At 42.5% G+C, this 23561-nt stretch overlaps 1 protein-coding gene across 12 annotated transcripts in view; it reads left to right on the forward strand.

Moving 5' to 3' along the window:
* LOC308296571 (neurexin-1a) overlaps positions 1 to 23561 on the forward strand; it is a gene marked incomplete at both ends in the record, with an annotated part of 488347 nt that overhangs the window by 461339 nt on the left and 3447 nt on the right. For 9 of the 12 annotated variants that reach the window (XM_080739872.1, XM_080739878.1, XM_080739879.1 and 6 more), the window contains one exon: positions 4447 to 4534. In XM_080739872.1, the coding sequence (XP_080595998.1) occupies positions 4447 to 4534 (88 nt within the window). The remainder of the gene's footprint in view (positions 1 to 4446; positions 4535 to 23561) is intronic. The other 3 variants (XM_080739873.1, XM_080739874.1, XM_080739875.1) reach the window with 1 other exon arrangement.

A 23561-nucleotide genomic window follows, 5' to 3' on the forward strand; every position in this document is an offset into this window, starting at 1 on the left:
TCAAGTTTTGCCTGAATTGTGGACAAATTCAAAATCGTATCCAACGCCAACTTACTTACTTACTTGTAAGTGTGAATTATTTGTATTGTTGCGGTTATTTGCTGTAGGCATATTTTAATTTAAATCTCCAAATGATGTTAGATGAAGTCTTGGATCTTAGTCTTGTTGTAGGGCCCCCATCTCTCCTTTAGCAAACATCATAGCATTTCAATGTCATTTTGAGGCATCCCATCTAAGCTACTTGTCACAGTTTTCATCACAGTGGTTTTATTGAGTAAGCCCCCCCGGCGCCCTTTTACCTCACATCAATTGTCACAGGAGGCATTGGAGAAAGACACCATGAATGGTTAATGTTATTGGATTTCAACCAGGTCATGACCACATCAAAATGTTGACCTACACACTAATCCTGGCTGACTGAGCGATGCCCGGCAACATGTGCATTCATTTGATTGTAGATTCTGGAGCTTGCCTCCACAGCACAGTGGCGTCAGTTCAGCAAAAGCTAGGGTATGGCAAAGATGGGAGTCCTCATGGAAAAGAGGCATTACATTTTGCATAACACGGTTCTATTGTGAAAATAGCAGATCTACATGCTCACAACGCCTCGCGCTGCGAGGCGTTGTGAGCATGTAGATCGGCTATTTTCACTAATGTCTTTTTACACAGGTTTCTACGGTTTCTTGGGCTGGATATGGCACCCTGGAATGGTTTTTCAAGTGCAGCTAAACTTGGCATGTTAGTAAACGTGCCACAAATTCCACAATTAACAATAATGCATTGCACCTGTGCAGCTGACCTGCGGAACCCGGGATTATACCATTCTGTCAAGATGGGGAGAATACAGTAAATAAAGTTTGGAGAATATAATTATAATACCCTGTTAAAGTGACCATTATGTAAAATTTAGCATTTGTAGTTACTTTACTGCAATTTAACAACATAATAACCAGCGCAGATAGACAAAGAGACATTCATGGATTTATATTTAAAAGTAACTTTTATTTTCCCCCCTGGACCCAGGGTATGGCAGCTGCATACCCCTGCCATACCCAATTGACGCCCCTGCCACAGCACTCACAGGATTCCTTCAAAAGAAATAAGAAAATCTGTATCTTGGTTTGATATATATATTTTTTTTAGAAGATAGATCAAATAAAGATTTGGATTTACATTTCAGTTACAACCAAAAAACCTAGCTTCAGATTCATGTGATACAGCTTTTGTCCATAAAATATTTAAATAGGCTAGTAGGTCTATATTATAGCCGTCATCAGTGTTGGTTTACAATATACAGTATATGGAATGTTGTGCCTACTAAAAAAAATAAAAAAAATAAACTGTCACTTAATATCAAATTAATATGAATGTATTTTATACTCTTGTTAAAGGAAATAAACTGTCACTTAATATCAAATTAATATTAATGTATTTTATACACTTGTTAAAGGAGAGCTATAGTCAGCCTTTTCTTAAAAAAATATGTTAAGCTTCATATATGTGTTTCTATTCAAAAATGACCACAAAAAGAGTAAAATAAAGATAAAATAGTCATTTTGACCAGTCAGGCCGACTTTGTTCATATCCCTCTTCTATTCTTTTATATGGATTGATAATCTTTTTTATAAAATATTTTCGAAACATTATTTTTATTTTAGCATCCGTTTTTCAAGAAAAAGGTGACTACAGCTCCTTTAAAACAAAATACAAATGTAAACAAATCATCTCCAGTTCAAAATACAATTTAGCTCGTTGAGCTGTCACTCATTTTTGGGTGCTCACATCAAGACATTAATTGATCAATGTCAGTTGAAATATCCTCAAAGATACAGTAATACCCACAATAACTGGCCTGACTGTGGGCCAAATGTGGCAGTATAGGTGTACTCCCCTTTGTTTAATTGAAGTCAGGCCTTTAATGGAGACGTTTCCTTTTAAGACATTCATACTGTATATCCATGTTCATTATTTCAATGTCATCCAGGTGACATAGAGATTAAGACCCCTTAGCTTTGTCTGTCCTAAACGAGGAGACGGGGGAACTTCTAAATAAGAACAGCGTGTGCACCTCCAGTCAGGTTAGTCTGCGGGGAGTTAACCTACATCCACACTACTTCTACCTCCTCCATCCCTGCCTGTAAATCAGACAAATGGAGTTGAAGAGATGAATGAAAAGAACACAGTAAAAATCCTCTGTTAATTCAACTCCGAAGAGTGCATGTTCAAATGGAACCAAATGGACCCCAATACACGTTCCTTTGGTTCCATTTATACATACTCTTCATAGTTAAAATATAGGGCGCAATAGATGACATTCAGCTACTACTACTGTACACACTTTTACAACACCTCTGTTGTATAAGGTTCTATAATTTCCCTCTATAAGGCAGCAACCATGTACCGTAGGTTGCAACATTGTAATGTGACAACTGCCTCAAAGGTTTTCTTTATGGTAAAAATAAAAATCTCACCCATTACAAAAACAGAAGCTCACTTGGAAAAACAGTATAGGATATTGTTGGCGAGACAAAGTAATATGACTATTTTACAATCAAAGTATTATTATTTTTTGTGTGGGGGGAGGGGGGGGGGGGGGGAGTAATACTTTTATTCTACAACTTTTTTTAAGCTCTGCGGATGTATACTGTAACTGTTTTAGTAGTCGTTTTCATAAAATATGTATCTATAGGCCTATCCTCTACCCTTTAACACTAAGGATTCTACAGTGAAGGATGTAAGGGGGGGGGGGGGACAAGGAGAGTGAGGGGAGAGCAGAGAGAGAGAGGGGAGCTAGGTATTGATTCTCCTACCTCTGCCAACGGTGCAAAGTGTCAGGATCTCCCGCCAGGAAAAACAAATCACATGGCTCAAGTGATGGATGTGGCACTCCGGCATCCGGCAGTTTTGCCATCTGGATGGCCGACACTGTATATCAGCCTCATGCGCAGCAAATTAAATTTACATTTGGACGGTTTCCCCGGGCCTCACCCGGCACAGATGTACCGAAAAACAGCCCTCTGCCGCTGCTGCACCACCACGACTCCCTTGATGGAGCCGATCTATTAGCTGATCCAGGCCCGCGATGTAAAGACGGGCCCGTGTCTGAGAGACGTACAAATGACGTTTGCGGGCTTACTATCAAATCACATTACACGACTCCACGACAAATGGATGTCAGGCGTAATGACATCACCTTTAATTTCCCCGAGACGAGTCGATGCTAATGGACCCGGCAGATGTATTTGGAAGCGGTGTCAAACATGTACGGAATGAAACGATGGCATAGGCATATGGCTTGGATAAAATCTTATATTCTTCTTGCATCTAAAACCTTTTTTTCCCCTACCCCTTTATCTTTCTTGTTTTGCACCTGCCAAAAAACACTCTGTTCCCCTAAGTAAATTGAACTGAATACTAAACAGCGTCTGGAAGAGTTGAATGTAAATTCGGTGGGATATTTCGTTTATCTTTTACACCCTGAAAATGGCAGATCTCCGAGCTTGCAATTCATCACCCCACGACACGTTGTGAGCTTGCAGATCAGCTATTTTCGGCCGTGGCACACCGTTGCACGACTAAGTATACCAGGAGAAGGGAGTGCGAGAGGTGCTAGGCTAACGGTACAGCTAGTCTGTGCCCCGTGGTGCTTAATAACACGAGGGCGAGCATCAGCCCTGAACAGACTGCCAGGCTTAAACGAAACGACCTTTAACGCAGAGCTGATCAGATGGCCCAGGGCGAGACTATAAAAGAACACTGCAGAATAATGTTTTACTTTGTACTTTTTCCACGGATTCTTTTTTGTTTGCCCTTTTCCTGGTTTCCAAGAGGTTTCAGGATATTGTTTCTGTTTCTGTTTTTTTTTTTTTTTTTGTATCTAATGTGGGATTTGAATTGAAAAGGGCTCAGAAAATGATTTGCGTTTTTTCTTTTTTTTTTGTATTCCTCCTTTGCAATCGAGACACAGAATATCAAGAGAAGAGGGAGCAATAATATTGATTTTAAACCTCCTAACTCTGCCTTCGCTCTTTGTTTTTCCAATCTGTCTTTGTTCACGCTTTCGTGGCCCTTTGTCCTCTAAATGTCAGAGGTGCGTTTGTGATGGCTCTTAAAACTCGTGCGACGGCACACGCTGCGGCTTTGAAGCTTAGCCGTGACTTGACAATAGCGCCGTGAACTTCTGCCTCGACCGTTCTTCAATAATCAAATATATATTACATATTTTTTTCCATCCCGTATGGTCAGCGGTGCCTGAAAAGCGAGTCGACCGTGTCGACAGATAAATCCTGCAGGCTCAAACGCTGTGGCTGTGTCTGGATTCACTTCTCATCTGCCCTCTGTTTTTCACAACCCTCCCTCTAGGGTGGATGGTTGTTCTTGCACCGTGGATGACAGCTTTTACCCCACTGTGTGACTCTCTCTGTCTCTGTCTCTGTCCCATTTCAGACAACAGACGATCTGCTGGTGGCGTCGGCTGAGTGTCCGAGCGATGACGAGGACATCGATCCCTGTGAGCCGAGCTCAGGTGGGTTAGGTTAGTCATCTTTTTTTTTATTCTACTTCTCTCTGGGCGTCTGTCACAGTCCACTCTCCCACCCAGGCATTGCATACCAGGGCTAACATACAGCACATACAGGTGTATTCTATTGTATCCTATGTCCATCGTCGTAGTGCTTGTCTTGGTCGTCACTATTTCATCATTCCGATAGTTGACTCTCCATCAGCTCATCGCGTTTGTCATTAACACAAGCAGTGGCGTCGTAATGCCAAATATTTACTCTATCACAGTGGTTTTCGACCAGTGGTCCTTGAGGGGGTTCCAGGTGGTCCCCAGCTAAATGATGGAAAGTTGGTAACCAAATGGACCCTTATAGATCTTTGACTCTTGAGAGTGTAAAATTAAACCAAATGGACCCGTAAGAGTACAATTATTGTTAAACCTGCATTACTCAATTTAAAAGAAGTCTACACAAATAGAGAATGAAATAATTGTTATATTGATCAGCGTTTGCCTGTTATCTCTTCTATGGTACCAACATCAATACAGCATGGAATTGTGGACAAAATCGTATCCAACCGATAACAAAATATTCTACGTTTTGAGTCTGAGAGGCTAAATGTCATCAAAGGGTGATGCGCGGCTCAACTGCCAAATAAATAATGGACCTTGATGTTAAAAAGGTTGAAAACCACTGCTCTATCATTCGACTCTGTCTGACACCAAAAATGGTAGATCAACACATGTTGTGAGCTTGTAGAATGGCTATTTGTGGCACGGGACACCATTGTACACCTAAGTGTAAATCATGCTTGAGGAAGGTGATGCACTGCACAGTTGTAATTATCAGCCCCCCCACACGACTCCAACAAATTATATTAATACGTACAAACCCAGAGAGGACCATGTGTGAAGGCTGAATTTTAAACACTCTATATTGAGTAGGGGTTGTGATTAAGGGTCCCCATTGTCATTAATTAAATCCAACAAGCAGTGGGGGTTCATTCTGTTGTTTCATCCATCGTTCTTGAGGTCTGGCTGCACGTGGGGAACACAGGAGCTTAGAATTCCATATTTTTATTTGGAATACAAACAGACAATTATTTGCACACATGATTGTGGCTTAATCAGCCAGGTTTGTAGTCCAATCAGCAATCTTTCCAGTACATACAATATGTTGTTATACAATGTTGCATAAGGGTACCCACATACTCCAATCAGAGCACCAGCCATATACCGTAATTGCAACAACTCTGGTTAGGGTCGGGGACCTGTGTTGCACATCATCCCTCCTTTCTCTGTGCTACATAATAGATTAAACCGGGTATGCACAATACCTCTTGTTTTCATGAATGTTGCTCCGACAAATCGGGATTACAGTTCAGCGTTCGTTCCTGGCAACGCGGCCAAACTCCTGATCTCTTACCTTGCCACTCTCGGAAAGCAATTAAGTACAACCCTGGTGCTTACCTCGGAATAAAAAAGATTTTCAAATGCATTCTGGGTGGATTGAGTGCAAAGAGAACAATTAAGTCCAGACTCAAGGCCCTTCTCTCGATCTGTATGTGCTATTGATCTGTGTGTGGTAATAAACCCTCTGCTAAATTAATGTCTGTCCCTTAGCAAAGACTGCGTGTTTCCCAGGCTCTAATAGAAAGACATGGTCTTACCACATTTACTCTCTATCAATACTTGGGCAGACTTTCCTACTAAGAGCAGACGGCTGGCATGGGCAAAATAGGCTAATGCTAAACCAGTGCTTATTGCATCATGTTGCTTCCCATTGACTATTATTCATATGGCCCCATTTTGCTATTGCCTCATTCTCGGGAGTGTCTCTTATAGGAACTCTTAATAGGCACCACCAATGTACATGTGCTGGCTCTGTTGAGCAGTGCACACAGGAGATGGGTACTACTGTGCACTGAATCGCGTTAAGCAGTTTGCATTATCCTAGTCAACGACAAGGTCATCTGACAAAACATCAGTTGCAAGCTGTGTGATGCTCTGAGACACGCGCTCCCCGAGCAGAGTATCCCTTCTCGTTCTGTGATCATTGGGAAGGGATTTGACACCAGAGCTGTGGGCTCCCAGGGTGGCAGCTGTCTAACACCGTATCCTGATTAATATCTACATTCAGGGCCATCCGCACACCCTGCCAAGCGCTTCAGCGCTGGATCTCTGACAGTAGTGGCCTTTCATAAAGAACTGGATCCACTGTCCATGGTATAGAGCTACTTTCTCATGTTACCATTAAAATGACAGTGATATTATATAGAGTCACTCAGTTCTGGGAGCTGAAAGATCAGCTCACCCCGAACCCCCATCACTACACCTCCAACGTGAGTTAAGGATTCACTTTAGGAGAACTGCCAAGCGGGTGAACTGCCAAGCGATTCCAAGAAGAGAACTCAAGAGGCGGACAATTTTCTGAGCTGTCTGTGGCACAAGGTCAGCTCTGGATCAAGTGGTCGAGCACTGGATCCTTGTCCCATGGAGGTTTCCTTCAGCCACAGAGAAACAGTGATCAAGGGGACTTGCCAATTGCTGTGCTTTATTTCTCTTACCCCTGGAAGCCCCGGCAGGCCAGAGGCTCCAGCAGAGCTAATCTTCCAGCAGGAACCAGATTAAATCATCCTGCAGCAAAATTGAACCCCCTCCCACCAACACCACCACCCACTCTTTTTGATTATGAAAGTCGATTTGATTAATCTCTTGTACGCTTTTAGCTTGAAAGAATAACATGCAGCGTGCATTCCATGCATTCACATCTTAAGACGTGAAGGTTATTGTCAACCTACTGTACCGCCTACTTTCTGTACACTTGTAATTCATTATTTATCCTGATTCTGCCTTTACACCGCACATGTTTCACTACTCTGAATGTGGAAAAATGAACCAATTACAGGTACATTTTTACACGCTGTCTAAGTTATATTCACACCCTGGATTTTGCAGTGTATTTTGACTCTGACCTGAATGTTATGTAGCTAGGCTGCATACAACTATCTGCTACCTTGTTCCAAAGTAGCAACCTCGGTTTTCCTGAGGATAGTGTTTTGAACAGGTGGTTTCCTGGGTGGATATAGGTTTAATTTTTCCCTTTCCTGCCTGCATCTTTACTCTGGTGTTTGTGTAGCCAGCTGGTACCCACTGGCCCATATCCAAGGTTAGGACTCTCAATTGCCTTTGCGCCTCATCAAACGCTTTTGTTCCTCTCAGCTTCCACTCTCCACAGATAGTATTCCATGTTTAGTGTTTGAACCAAGGTCGACTGGCAGGAAGAATACAGGTGCATCCAGATGTCTGCCAGGAAAGATTTCCAGCGAGAGTAGACAGTAAATACTGGCACACTGAACCTTAAAAAATCTCCATTTTCATTCCCATTCTCCTTTGTCCGGGGCAACGAGGTCACTGTTTGTTTTAAGAAGAATGGCTCGGATACACAGACTTTAACTCCTGGTTGTTACTCTCTAAATCTTTACTGGAGAACAATACTGTCCATGCATCATGCCGATTGGTACAAAAAACTAAGAAAACAATAAGGAAACATTCCCTGTTCTGTCTCTTCCCCTGCTCTTAGAATAAATAATACCCTCCCTGTGAACGTACGCTTCTCTAATCTCAGCCGCTATTTCCGAGCACATGCAGCACATTTACTACAGTTAATGTTCCACGTACCACTGGGAGGTTGCTTATTTTGCTGATGTTTGCACATTTCCCAGTTTTTCGTCATTAATTATGTAATATGCAGTCATGAAATGCACACTGTGTCACAGAGATGAGCCTCTTATCAGAGCTAAGTAAACAGCGGTGGGCTCAGAGAGAATTCTATCGTATATACATAGGCCCACTACATTTCACAAATAACCTCTTGCTACCTTTATTCAGCTCCAGTAGCCCTCTACATTGCCCATGGGTGGGCTAAGGTTAATCAACTATCTTTCTCCTCAGCTGGTCTTCTCCGTTCAAGTCTCTGTCCCCAAGCATTTTACAGTGGCATTAGCAGCTGCCAAAGTGTTTGTTCAAATAGATTTTGTTTATAAGTGGGGAACAAATACATAGAGAAAAACAGGTATTCCAATGGCAAAACGGCAACTCCCTTTATCCGAAACACAAGAACGTGCCTGGATAGAACGTAAAAACAATTGTAGTACGTTATTGTTTTAAAAGTGCCTCTGGAATGACTGAGAGCACTGGGCTTGCTCAATAGGTCACTGCCCACACATAGGACAGTCAATCATAGCCATTTGGAGCTCTCTGCTGGGTAAATTAACACTGGAGTATTTGTAGTCTTCTTTGTAGTACTGTATGTCAGGAGTTTTCAAAGTGGGTGACAGGGCACCCTTGGGTGCCGCGACGGCAGTCCAGGGGTGCCGCGAGATCATTTGATAATATTTGGACTTGAAAAAATATTTATTTTAAACTTGAAGTACACAGTTATTTTCTAACTTCTAACTAAAATGACTATTATCTCAACGTTTTCCTTGCAACATAATCACTAAAATATCATTACTGTCAGGCAGAAACCTCTGTCGCACAAAACTAGTGAAAACAGCAGATCTACAAGCACACAACGCCTCGCGATGCGAGGCGTTGTGTGCTTGTAGTACATTTTATAGATGATAAATATAAAACGAATGGTTTTGAACATACAAGGTTTCCACCCGACAACGACGATATGCTATAAATATAGGGTGCTGGGAGTGAAAATTATAATGTAGGGGTGCCTCGGATTAAAAAAAATATTCACGGGGTGCCCTGAGACAAAAAGGTTTGGGAACCCCTGCTGTATGTAGTGCACTGTGCATTGAGAACAACTCCACATGGTTGGCGGCCCCATCCTCTTTTACAGTACACTTTAAGACATAATAAGACATAATAAGACAGAATAAAGCCATAATAAGAAATAATGTGTTGGTAATTAGAGCTAATATATTTTATTAGACAGAAACAAAGACAGAATAGTAGAAAGAGCGAATACATTCTCTGGCACCGGCACCTGCCGCGGAACTGCAGCGGCAGACACTGCCGCACGACCGCTAGTTCGACCAGCAGTCGCACTGCATCGCCGGCGATAGGACCAGGGCCGCCGCACGGACCGGCAGGTCCCGTGGCGGTAAACTGCCCGTCCGTGCGGTGGTGGCTGAGACAGAATAGCAGAAAGCGAATACATTATCTGGCACCGGCATCGCTGGTAACTGCCGCGGCAGCCACCACCGCACGGACGGGCAGTTTACCGCTACGGGACCTGCCGGTCCGTGCGGCGGCCGCCGGTCCTACTGGCGGGACTGCTGGTCCTATCGCCGGCGATGCAGTGCGACTGCTGGTCGAACTAGCGGTTGTGCGGCAGTGTCTGCAGCTGCAGTTCCACGGCAGGTGACGGTGCCAGAGAATGTATTCGCTCTTTCTACTATTCTGTCTTTGTTTCTGTCTAATAAAATATATTATCTCTAATTACCAACACATTATTTCTTATTATGGCTTTATTCTGTCTTATTATGTCTTATTATGTCTTAAAGTGTACTGTAAAAGAGGATGGGACCTGGTTGGCTGTGTTGTTGAAGGAAACATTTAAAAAATGAAAGTGCTTATCTTCAGAATACATAACGTAGTAGGTCACACATCCCAACTTGGAGAATTTCATTTCCGGGAGGTCCAGGTGGGACCACTTCCATCATTTTTTCAAGTTAAGAAACGGTTAAAATCGTTTCTGCACGGCAGCAGAAATAGCCTTAATATAATGCATGTCTTACCTATTTGGCAGAAACTCTCACTCTCATTTCTTGAATTTGCATGCGTTCCAGCTCAATGTTTAGTGTGCAACCAGGCACAACAGAGCCGTGCGTCACTCCAGCTCATCACAACCAATTCACAACACAGCTACAGTATAACGTGCCATGCAGCTGTATACAGGGGCGTCGCAATTTGGGGGGGGGGGGGGGGGAGTGGGACTGAGTTACTAGGGCCCAAGGTGGAGGGGCCCTAGTATGTTATAGCTTTTGAAAAATAGCAGTTCTACAATCTCTGTCTCTGTCTCTGAGCTTGTAGATCTGCTATTTTTGAAAAGTTGTGAAAATATGTGCAAATCTTTGAATATATGTTTTTTTTTTAAGCGAACATCTTTAACAAAAATGTTGCTTCTGGGGGATCCCTGGAACGAAATGTTTTGAGATGAGGGTCCGTGGCCAAATACATATAATTTTTTTTAAAACATATTAGAAATATTATAGAAATATTCAAAGGCCACCCGCGGCCGGGAGGAGACGCGACTTGGGATGTCTGTCATAGGTCCGTCCACGTAACCTCGCGTAACCAGGCTTACTCATCTGCGAAGAGAAAAGCCTGGTGAAAATATGAGAGAGAGACCGCTCCTGCAAACGTATTCCCCGCTGGGAAAAAAATCTGGTCTATGTCTCCTGCTCCGTTGGTTGTGCTCGCAATAAACAATATACAAACAAAAACATTGATTCAGGCGATGTTACACCTATTAACACATTACTTAAAACGCGTCGTGGGCCTCCAGCGACATCAAAGAGAATGACGCGTTGACACCTCGTGGGCATCCGATGAGTTAAGAGCGAGTTAAGATTAACAATCTTTGTGTTTGTTTCGCTAGGGAATGTAAACAGACCCGCACCGCATGACGTAAAAACGCAGCACTTCCGCTAGAAATCTTGGAACCAACCGGAAGGCATATTGTGGCCAGGGTGCCGTCCATAAGGCTTCCTCAACTTACAGTACTACTGCAATGCCACGACCCCGAGCTAATACGACAATCTTATTGGATAGCGCCGCCCGTGAAAAACCGAAGACAGTGACGGTGAAAAAGATAAGGGGGAGACAGTTTCCACTGATCCTGAAAACATTTTAGGCATTTCTCATACCAATATTGCTAGATCCATACGTGGTTGACTCAACGTCAATATAGTCTCTTTTACTTTACTGAATTTTAAAATAGAACTGTTGTCCACTCAATTCATTTTCATATTCACAAACTCAGACGCTGCGGATCATCGACACCATCACAACACTTCTTTCCACGTCTTTGAGGTCCTTGTTTATCATCTTCTCGTTTTGTCTTTGTGCAAATTTTTGGTCAGCCAATGAAAATACTGAATCATCTGCATCACCACGGCGCAGGAGGCGTGGTTATGTGCAGATGGTGGTGGTGGTGGTGGTGGTGGGGGGGGGGGGGGTATATATTTAATTATCAGGCGTCCACAAAAGTCTATTACTCTGAGAGTGATCATGTTCAGCAGCGCCGGCTCTGTTTCTTGCCATTTATGCTACAGACCGTAAATTATTTTGACAATTTATTAAATGTTCCCGTTTTTGTTTCATGCACACACAGTCTCTGATTGAAGATTATACACAAAAGCCCCTTCTGCCGAGATCCCGTCTTAAATGAAACGTGGGTTCTGTGAGAAAACCGGATTTCCACACACGTCTGGGCTGCTGTCACATTTTCCTATTCTTCTCTTCTCTCACCATATTTATGTGTTTTCAATTATTTTCAGTTTTTCCGCCAATCCATCTTTTGCCAACGTGACGTTGACGCTAACACATTGTGTCTGTTCATTAGTCTAAGTAGGGCATGACAGATTTTGCCTCTACCCAAGAAAAGAAAAGGAGCTTGGCAAAAGGCCAGTGCTGTTTTAAAATAGGCCAATAGTAGAAGTAAGGTGGTTCCCAGATTACCAATCAGTCAAATTATGTTTCTGCAGACCCACTAAACAACAAAGAAAATACCATCTTTCATTGCCCTATTTCCCAACCCCAATGCAGTCGTAAAAGGCTGTGATCCATGCAGTCCACATTACTGTATTTCCCGTGCCAGAGGAATACAGTAATGGTCTAATAACATTAGCCTCGCAGAGCCAGCCCCCAAATCTCACTTTGCTCATCGTGTAATAATATCTCATTGTGTAATATATCAAAATCTTGAAAACCGTGCGTGTGAGATTTAACCACATGAACCCTATAAACGGGGAATGGTCATATTGTAATAGGCGAACATTCACTGGAAATTGGTGAAAACTCCATGAATATATAGTAGCCTATACTGGCCGATCTGCACGCTCACAACACGTGGCAACGTATCTCAACACGATGCGTTCTGAACTTGAACATTGCCTATTTTTGGTTTAGAGATATAGACCCTTGGGAGACACCAGCCAACTGAAGTACATAGGGTTAAATTGGTTACGCCTAATATTCTTAGTCATACAATGGGATCTACAAGTCGAGTGGTGTGACCCAGCGCCGTCCAGGTTGAACACAGATAGAGTGGGAATCAGTTATAATCTATTTCAAAATAGTTCATAGTAATTGAAAATGCTTTTGATGAAACATGTTGCTGAACCCATATTCTTCATACAGTATGTACTGTATGTCGTCGTTGTTGGGTGGAAACCTTGTATGTCCAAAACCGTTAATTTTGCATTCATCATTTTAAAAATCACACCCGTGTGAACTGAGCGATGGAGGCTGGGTAAAATACATGCTTTGCAAGGTTGCTCAACAGTGGCTCTTGAAGGTACTGTAGGTCACCCAGGCATTTTAGTGTGTGTGTGTGTGTGTGTGTGTGTGTGTGTGTGTGTGTGTGCGTGTGCGTGTGCGTGCGTGCGTGTCTGAGTGTGCCTGGCCTGCTCAACAGCGCCCCTCCCTTAACGTGTGTGAGTGTGTGTGGTCAGTTTTGGTATTGCCATGAATGATACACATCCACACCACACACCACCCACCATCCACAAACTGACATAGTGATTCTGAGGAGCGGCTCACCACCGCTCAAAAATGATTTAAACTTGTGAAAACAGCGATCTACAAGCACACAATGTCTGCGATCCACAAGCACACTACAAGCACACAACGTGTGCTTGTAGTGTGCACAGTGTGCACACAACGTGTGCTTGTAGATCTGCTGTTTTCACTACTTTTGTGCGGTGGCCTTGTATGATGAAGCAGGGCTTTGCTTTGGGAAAAACAGATACAAGGTTTCTGCGACGATATATTCAAGTGCAATGTCAGTTCTCAATGTAATTAGTTCTAATTTGATTTACACCATCACTGTATTTAGAAGACGTTATGGGTTGACATATATTACTGCCTAACACTGCAATAAATTGTGCTAATAAGCACATTGTCAGTCTTGTATGCAACTCGTGAAGGCAAGACCTACTTTTTGCTGGATTGTAAATTAATTGCTACTTGCAATGGAAGGTTATTTTTGCCTTAAATGTGTGTTCAGAAACTCAACAGAATGAGTACAGTAATTCTCTATCAGATCAACATTTCAATGAACACAAATATTTAACCTGATGGGTTTGTAACATGAACTCAAGAAATGAACAGTAAGAAATAAATAGCAAGATGGTAACACAAGATGCTGCTCAATTATCCATTTGTAACTGATAAGGTACACATGTTACCAAATGGCCACATATATGGGTCCATTTAGTCAATTTGCACAGGCTCACACTGAAGATTTTACAGTTGTAATGTTGTGTTGATGCCGAGTAAAAGCAACAGAGTACGCATGATGCCTTTCCTTTATATCCCCTGCTTTTATAGGAAGACAAATATGAAAGTGCAGCCGTACCTTTTTGCCGGGCAAACAAGACAACCTTTATTCATTCTTTATTCCTCGGCCTTCATTTCATGCTCGCTGGGCTCTTCTATATATTCATCTCCAAGCCTGGGAGTGTCAGCAGAGGCCCTCTGGGTTCACACACGCCCACTGCCAGGCAGACACACACTCATAGCCAGCATGTGGCAAGTACAGGACGGGTTGCATCACTTCTCGAGGACACTTGGGATAATTAAAGCGAGGGAAGGATTTAATAAGTGTTTTGGCCCTGCTCCGCTCTGCAGCGGGCTGATACAGTGACCTGTCTGCAGACTGATCCACAACTCAGTGACGGCTCCCTGACAGCTGGTGATTATGGGCTGGATATCATGCGAAGAGAGAAGATGGTGGCGCAATGCTAATCTGGCTGAATTACGGCAGTGTCAGTGAGCGCGTCAACTAAAAGCCCGGGTCTCAGAAGACCACCCACGGCTGTGCGTCCCTATGAGCTCTTGTGGATGCTCCGTGCACAGCAATGTACGGGCCTCGCCTCGTCCCCTGCAGACGGTTGCAGTGTGGACTGCTGTGTTAGTGCTTGCTAGAATGAGTATTAGTTATTTATTGGTTCTGTATTAGTCATTAAGGCTGCAATCCGGAACTGATTTAAATGAAAACAATTATATTTGAACCAATCTGCATGGTAGAGAGAGTGTTGCCTCACACAATTTTCAAATGCTTGCGGTCATAAAGTCTGGAGCACGGAAGCTGATCATGAGTAAAATATAAAGCTGCCTCCTCACCACTTCTGTATATCGGGAGGTGTAGTTCTAGACTCTACGTATGTAGGCTACAGTAGCATTCGGAGCTCGTGGAATAGTCTGGCTACGCGAGACTACAACGTAACTAACTACCACATCTGCTGTGGTTGGAGGTGCTCTTCCAATTCTTCCATTGAGAAATGTCTAGCCTGGGGTTGGGTAAATAGGACAGCTACTGCTTGACAAGGTCAGACAGTCAGATACCAGGCTGGACACTAGCTGTGCCCTCGTCTTAATTGCAGCTTGGATGTTGTTGCATTCACCTCTCTGTCGGGGGAGGAGACGATAGGCACATACTGTAGCTAAATGGTTGTAGCATCATGTCCTAATTTTTGCATGCCTTATTCTACACATTATATAAGCTTCTTGTTTGCTTCTTAATAAGCCTATAATTTATGCCTTCTTATTTATTTATCCTTGACCCTCTGCTCACCCAGCTCCACCCTCCTCCCTCTCTACCCCACCCACGCACATACGCATGCCTGTATGCTAAACTTTTTAGGGCATTAAATTGACTACACTACTCTATCTATATCTCCTTACCCCCTCAACCCCAACTCTAGCCATATGAAATTCAATCAAATCCACTTGGGGATACCAATTTGATCCTACCTACATATGTAGATTTAAACTTCGAAGTCAAAGGTCATAAAAATACCAAAAATATCTGATCTACAAGCTCAAAATTCTTGCCAATGGCAGGACGTGTGAAGTTTTGAAATGGCACATCTGTATACTACTCTATGTGCTTCTGCAATTGCCCTTTGGGGATAAATAAATGTACCTGAATTGAATTACTATTATTGATTACTAAGTAGTGTCACGAAACTGAATGAAACCCTTTTTATCCTTTGCTCAGTATGGGGCTGGTCAGAACCACACAAGAATTGTTATTCTCCTGTGCTTAATTAATGGTTAATTAAGATAACTAACATAACATATACATTTTAATAATAATGCTAACAAGCAGCTAATTAACAACTTAAGCCCTAGTTCACTGTGCGATGGTGTTGGGCATCGCAATGTCGCGCTATTTTTAAAACTAACTTTCACCTACATTATAAAATGCCCAAATAGGGACACCAGGTTGAAAGTGGTTAATGGTTACCAGGCGTACCTTTAGAACAGAGCGTTACCGCTGTGCGCGCCGAGCCGTAGTAGTGGGAATGATAAATATTTATGACGATACATAATCCATGTGTACTGCACGCATCTCCCACTGATTAATCACCATCAATCCCACTGAATGAAAGGTCAGATCACACCGTGTCCATTCATTATGTTGTAAGCAGTCCTGGTTGCTCCATTACCTGCACTACAAGCCTGACGCTCACCTGAAGCGTGTTTTCCCTCCCCGTGGCCGTGTCCCCCCGTCCAACCTGACTCGCCCCCGTTGCAAATTACCAAACAAATGAACCTTTTCACTGGAGACAAATGAGGAAAAATAGTCTTCAAAGAGGAACATTTATTTAAATCCCGGCTGACAGGGTGGAATCTGTGATCCCATTCCTCTCCTTCAGAGCGAGTGGCGAACAGAGGTGCCGGAGCCAAGAATCACATCAGGCATTTCAAAGTCATTTAAATGAGCGGTCCCACTGCACCGGGGCTAATATCTCTCTGAGCTTTCTGCCTGTTTGTATCCACAGCAAAGGATCCAGGTACAATGAAAAAAAAAAAAAAGTCAAAAGAATGTCCTAAAATAATTCCATATATACTGTATAGAGTATATACCCGGTGTATAGGGTATAGAAGTGGGCATGGTTTTCTGGTGCAACAAAAATGTCGGCCATTAATTGTTCCCATAGAAATGTACACAAATATTGATATAAATTATTTTACGCCTAGAATCAAGCAATGCAGGATCCTGGTGGTGGTGAATCGTGACCATAAAACCTTTGATTCTGTGAGAAAAAAATAAATAAAAAATTGAAAACCGCTAATCAAAGGGTATTCATTAAATGTATATATCATATAATTAAATAAATATTCAAATTTTCTTTTTCACAGAATAAAAAGGTTTTATGGTCATGATTCATGAGGATCCTGGATGGCTTGATTCTAGGTTTAAAATAAATTATACAAATATAATTGTAACTCTCTATGAGGAAAATGACATTAATATTATAAGGGTCGCCGGGGTTAGAGCGGTTAACTGTTTTTATAACCTGTTTCATAACCAGCCAATGGGCCGTTGCTGTGACTCCTCCGTTGGTGCCTCATATCACGGCCGCAGCCTTTCATCTGTGCAACCATCTTCACAAACATAGCCATTCCTGCTGGCCATGCTTTGTTCACTAACCTTCATGGATGGGAATGATGGAGTATCTTAACATGCTTCCACACCTTCTTCCTCTCCCGCTGACATTCCACCTACAGCATAGGTTCTGGCAAAAGGAAATGATTGGTGACTAAATGACTGAAACATTAACCACAGCCCCCTGCAAATGACACAGGACGTTATGATGGCTCAGGATGTGCCACGGACGGTGACGCAAGTCTCGCACTCTTGTGATGCGATGGAGATACGAAAGCTTATTCTCACTGCGTTTTTTACGCCACTGTGCTCTTGCAAAAAAAAAAAAGTGAACCCCCCGCTCGAGTTCTGCCTCCACACTTTTACAAGTTCACACCCCCTGCCATGCTGCCATGAAGATTGGCGGCGCTTTAAGGTCATTTTCCCCATGTCTAATTTTACCCATGGGTGCACTCGAGTAGAGTTTATAAGAGCGGCTATCATTTTAAACACTTGTTTCAGGCACCATTTCTCACCCAGTTTATGTGCGTTCATTCGGGTGTTGATGGAGTGGTAATGAACAGAGGCAGATGCACTTTGACGGAGGGCTGAAGGTTCTTCTGATGTCTCCCCCGAAAGTAGTGGCGTTTGTTTGTTTCCCACAACTGTTGCGGACTGTTGTGCCACAGTGCCAGTCAACTTTTATGGGTCCTTTTTTACATTTCCTGCCATTGTTTTATATATATATTTTTTATCCATACATAAGGATTTCAGGGAAGAAATTATTTTTTCACTATTTTTTAAGAAATAGTGAAAATAGCAATTCCACAAGCTCACGGCACACAATGTGAGCTTGTCGATCGTCTATTTTTAAGCGGTGCTAACCGCTCCTACCGCTTTGTGTGTATGTCCGTATGTCCGTCCGTATGTCCCGCAAAGCTTGGCAGCCTAATGAAATAAACTCATAAATATCACCACTTACTTCAAACTGGGTGTGATTTATTTTTTCCTTTTTTTTTTATACTAATTCTGTTTAAGTGGTATAATGTATTCTTGTAGGTTCGACTCCCAGAGTCAAATGGCAAAGTTTGGGAACCCGGACCTGGTCTAGACAGGTCGCTGCCAAATGTGTAGGGCTATATTTAAATGTAACGGAATTAATTAGTTTCAGAGACTCGGGCAGAAGAAATTCCTGGCCGCCCTCAGGTGGTCGTTTGATAGACTCCACTGGCGCTGAAAGCTAATACTCCAAAATGAAGGTTAATCTCTTTGGAGTGACAGAACTGTGTCAGCACTATGCTGAGGACAGCCGTAATCCTCGGAGCAGTGGGCCACCACCTCCTTCTGCACTGTAAAGAGCCTGAGTGTTCATTTAACTCTGAGAGTGTACAAATGGAACCAATAGGTACGCTGTCAGCGTTACAAATGGATACATGACCACTGAGGATTTTACTGTGTGAGTTTGGCCGGGATGCAATGCAACGATTAGACGTTTAACCTCTGAATTGTTTTGGTTATTTATTTATTTTTGGCCCCTTGGGTGGCGCAGGAGTAAAGTATGTGTTGTCCACTACCGCGGGGGTCTAGGGATTTGCATCCACAAACCTCCAGACTCCAGGGAAACAATTCCATTGCAGTTGCGTCAGCTTGGCCGAACTAATAAATGAACACAATTGGCTGTTTTCGGGAGAGGCAAGCCGGGCGAGGTTTGTTGCTGTGCTAGCTTCCGCAGTGGTCTATAAACTCACCTAGCACTTGCCCAGCCTCAATGACCATACATGTAATTTAGATAGCATTTTATTTAATTTTTTTATGTTTTGTTTAGTTTTTTTTATCTTCCCAGTGGGGGCTCATTACTGGCAGGTTGGCCAGTAGGGTACAATAGCAGTGGCAATACAGCTATGTGTGGGGAAGTGGGTTGATTGGCATATTGACTGAATTGGGGAAAAAATACACAAATAATTGCTATTCTAAATAAAAATAATTAAGTTTCGGGCCGGTACGCGGCTCTCACATCTAGAGTTCGGGCTACTACACAGCCCTCACACATTTCACCGCCAATCTGAACGATAAATCCATATAGGGAGATCTCTGTATCTTGTCAATCCTTGTCCCTCTTATGCCCATACAGCATATGGAGATCCCTGATATACTGTAATATGCCCTTACATTATATGAGCATGCCCTATTTTGTGCCCATATCTGTATATGGATCTGACGACACATTGAGGTTAAACAACACACTCCATATTTGGGAGTAGCTGCATTGGGAACTCCTTATATGGTTATGGCCGAGTCACAGTGACATGAGCGTGATGATGTGGTCCGCCCCCTCATGGGTGTCATAGTGACATGAATTGGGTGTAATTATTTGGCCTTTTTTTCTGTGCGTTTCCACCGAGTCTCAGGAATGAGCTGAAAGCCAGCGGTGCGTTGCCAGTGTAGTCTCTCGCGCTTCCTCAGGGCGGTAAACCGCGGGGTGCCAATCAACGCAATCTTGACAAGGAGGAAGAGGCAAAGCCCGGCGCTGTTAGGCGGCGGTGTTGGATCGCTGTTAGGTAGCACGGCACGCCTCAGCGGGAGCTTCTCTTGTTGTTACCTGACTCGCTCCTGAAGCTGCGGGCGGGCTCAGCCCTCCTCCTCCTCCTCCTCCACAGCTCCTCCTCCTCTCATCCCCTTGCAGGAGAGTGGAGAGGTCAGCGGTGGAGCAGTAGGCTATTCAGATTTGTACTAGTAAATGTATCAGTAAAACAATGGAGCATTATTCTGTTGCAAGCAAAAGGCCTGTACATTATTTTTTTTAAACAACAACAAGTAAAAATGCTGCATTGTGAGCTTGTAGATTGACTATTTTTGAAATACAAAAGGTTTTGTAAGAATAATCGAAATGCAAACTTCTTCAAAATAGCTAGTAACAAAAGCTGCCAAATCTCTGAGATTTAGGCTAGTGGAGTAGAAGTATAAAGTATTGAAAAATGTTGTGTGTGTGAAAAGTCACATCACGGCACATTGTGAGCTTGTAGATTGGCTATTTTTTGTATGTTTTGTACTAATTAATCAAAATCTACTAGTAACTACTGTAATAACTAAAGTTCTCATATAATTGTAGAGGAGTGAAAGTACAATATTTGCCTCTGAGATGTAGTGGAGTTAAAGTAGTAGTAAAAAGTACATACTTAAGTACAGTACTTGAGTAAATGTACTTAGTTACTATCCAACATTGGGAGAGAGAGAGAGTTCTCAGGTCGAACGCCCGGCTGCCTCCTCTCTCAGACCTCTCCTCCATCAAGCTGCCATGTTATCTGTGCTTTCGCCTTTTTGACCCCGAACAAAGAAAAGATTGAAGATATGAGAGTAACTCATTGTAGAGACGCCCCACACACAATGGGCTCGCTGGCGGACGGCATCGTCAGCCGATGGCTTTTTTGTTCCTCTTCTCCCCCACAAGCTGCAAGCTTTCCTCACACCTGTCCACAAGGATAAGTGGTCTTGTCACACGCAGAGCTAATCTGCCGCAACACTCTGTCCCCTCGTGGCACTCTGCCCTTGTCCTTGAGTCTCTGTCTGTCTGCTGCTGGTGTCGTTGGTCACACACCTGTACCTGCATCTGATCAGTCAAACCATGCTGGAAATCATGTGACCGGTCCACTGTCAGCCTGGCCATCCTATTTTGGGCATGTCATTATTGTCAGTGAACCTTTTACATCAAAATTAAGCTCACGATGCAGTGGTTTTCAACCTTTTTCATGTCAAGGTCCAGGTATAATAATAACTGATAATAATCTAAGTATAAATTAAGTAATTAATACATTAGAACTAATAAAGTGTTTGGGTCAATAAAAGACCCAATGTTTAATGGATTCTAAACTGTATATGTGACAATAAACAACTTGAACCTTTTGACAGGCGACAGGAATAGTCTTCGACAGTTGCACTTTAGGAATGACAGTAAAGTGTAAAGGGTTGGAAAAATGGCCTTTGGTTAGATTTTAGCTTGGAGATGACTACCATAAGTTGGATATGTTATCCGCCCTGTCTGTAGGTTATTATCTAATATTACACTGCTCAAATACCTTTTTATTTTTTTAGATGAACATTAACCAGTCACTCAGGAAGATAAATGGATGCGAGCATGAAAAGTACTTTATCTACAAGGGCATTAGAACTGAGGGGGAATAGCAAAGAGAGCTTTCAGAGCTGATGGGAGCGCTATTATAATTTGGACAGCACTCTGAACGTGAAGTGGGCTTGTTGATACAGTATGCAGTCTTCCTGCTCCCATTCGCCCGCTAGAAATGGTTCCCAAACGTGTACTTTGGTCTCACATTCCAAATCCCTGTCAAGAAACACTTGAAATTAATTATAATATGGGCATTGGATTGGATACCCACTGCAATAATTCTAAAAGAACACATGTACTGTAAGAATATGTGTGGCTGTAAATTAGCATCGCAGTGCCAAGGGAGTATGTGAACCTACTGCCAATCTGTTGTTTTTGCCTATGGAGATGATAATTATATAATTATATTCCATAATCAGACAACCACTTGTATGCATAATGTAGCAGCTACAGTAAGTTAGCTATCTACTGTATACTGCTTGAGCTCACAGGTGTCAACTGCCATAGCCTCAGAAGTCAACAACAACATTACACATACTTACTGTACTGCTCTGTACTGCACTTTTACAGTAGACCTGCTTTTGTTTTACTTAAGCCTATTTGTATTGTGTGCTATTCCCAATGAGAAATGGCAGTGCTACTAAACCAAACAAGAAAGTCCATGAAAAAAAATTAGGATATGCACATGCCCACAGTTCTTTAAACGCGGTGTTGGACCCAAATATAATCAAGTGAAGAAGAAGGGAACGTCCATACACGATATAGTGCTCTCTTGGTCTTTTTTGTTTAAAGAACCCGAAAAAGCCCTACACGGGCAGAACGTTGTTAAAAAGGATCAGAGAGCAAATCATGTGTGGACATTCCCCTTTTTCTTCAAGAGAGAAAAAGTCCATCCCTTTATTACATGAATACAGTACAATATACAGTATGATCAGTGCAGTGAGGGTGATCTAGTGATTCTCAACATGTGGGCTGGGGCCAACTGGTGAGCCTCCAAATAATTGACAAAAACTAAAAAAAGACAATATAGGTTTAGAATAGAACCACCGAAGACACTACATGAAGTGGAGGTCAAGAAGGGTTCAAGAGTTGTCTTAATAACGTGGAATTTTAACTTTTAATGTAAGACGGAGTCACGGAGTGATATCTTTTTAATCTGTAATGTGGCCGCTGAATCCTCGCTGTGGGCTACAGTTCATATTACTCCAACAGCCAAAGATCAAAGGAATGAAACGACGGGGAAACCATGTTCTATGAATTATGTTATATAAGGAATTTCTTCTGGATCAAATCAAAGCAATAAAATATCGGTATTAGAGGATCAGTCAAAAATGTGTCTTGGTGTGTACTGTAATTTTATGACGGATGTCCCAAAACTCACCGCGTTGCATGTGTAGGGGTGAATATCCAATCAAATAATGTTTATGATTTATATGACTACCTACATGAATATTCATGACTTCAATGAATATTGCTGGTCAAATAAGCAGGGTTCGTAGAGGAAAATCTGATAACCACATGAACAGTTAGTGCAGTGGGGTCCCCAGATTATTAGCTTAATGTGAAACATTGTTCATCACTCAACAGTAAATAAACATGTATTGAGGGAGTGTAGGGCCCAGGATCACATTAGATAATTGACACCGGGTGAACAAACCTTGGGTTACAAAAACCTTGGGATAAAAGATTAAATTGAATAACGTGTTAAACAAAATGTGAAAGTCTTACAGTGCTCGTCAGGGTGGGGGGATCCCCAGTTAAAATATGATTATTTTGGGGGTCAAAGCCTGGAAAGTTTGAGAACCACTGCGTTAGTGAACCTATGCTGACATGATGCGTTGTGATAGATCCGACATTTTTTGGGGTAAGAAATTTGGTGGAAAGGGGACCAAATGAGTGGACCAAGTATACACCACTTGGGGCTCCAGTCAACTAAGTATATAGGATTTAAGTGGTTCATTTTTTGAATACTTTAAATCTTTTAGTAAATTCAGGGACATTTTCAAGGGAATGTTATCAACTTTTACTCGTTTACTCCAAAGCATCATCAAAACAAAAGTATGCACAACAGCTTGCTATGCGAACAATTTCACTGTTCAAAAGCAAAAGTAAACAACATTTTGACCATGCACATGGTCTTCATCACCTGCCGAAATGTTGTTTATCTGCGCTGAGTAAAATTGGTGGCGTAGCAAGCTGTTGTGCTGACGTTTTTTGATGTTGTTAATTTCGCCCTGCACCAGCAACAGACAATGGATGCATGCATAGTATTTACAATAAAAGCATCGCCTTTTGTCCCATCATTGTCCAATCCATGGCTATCC

This window comes from Nannobrachium achirus (assembly GCF_963921795.1).
Source record: "Nannobrachium achirus genome assembly, chromosome: 13".
NCBI lineage: Eukaryota > Metazoa > Chordata > Actinopteri > Myctophiformes > Myctophidae > Nannobrachium > Nannobrachium achirus.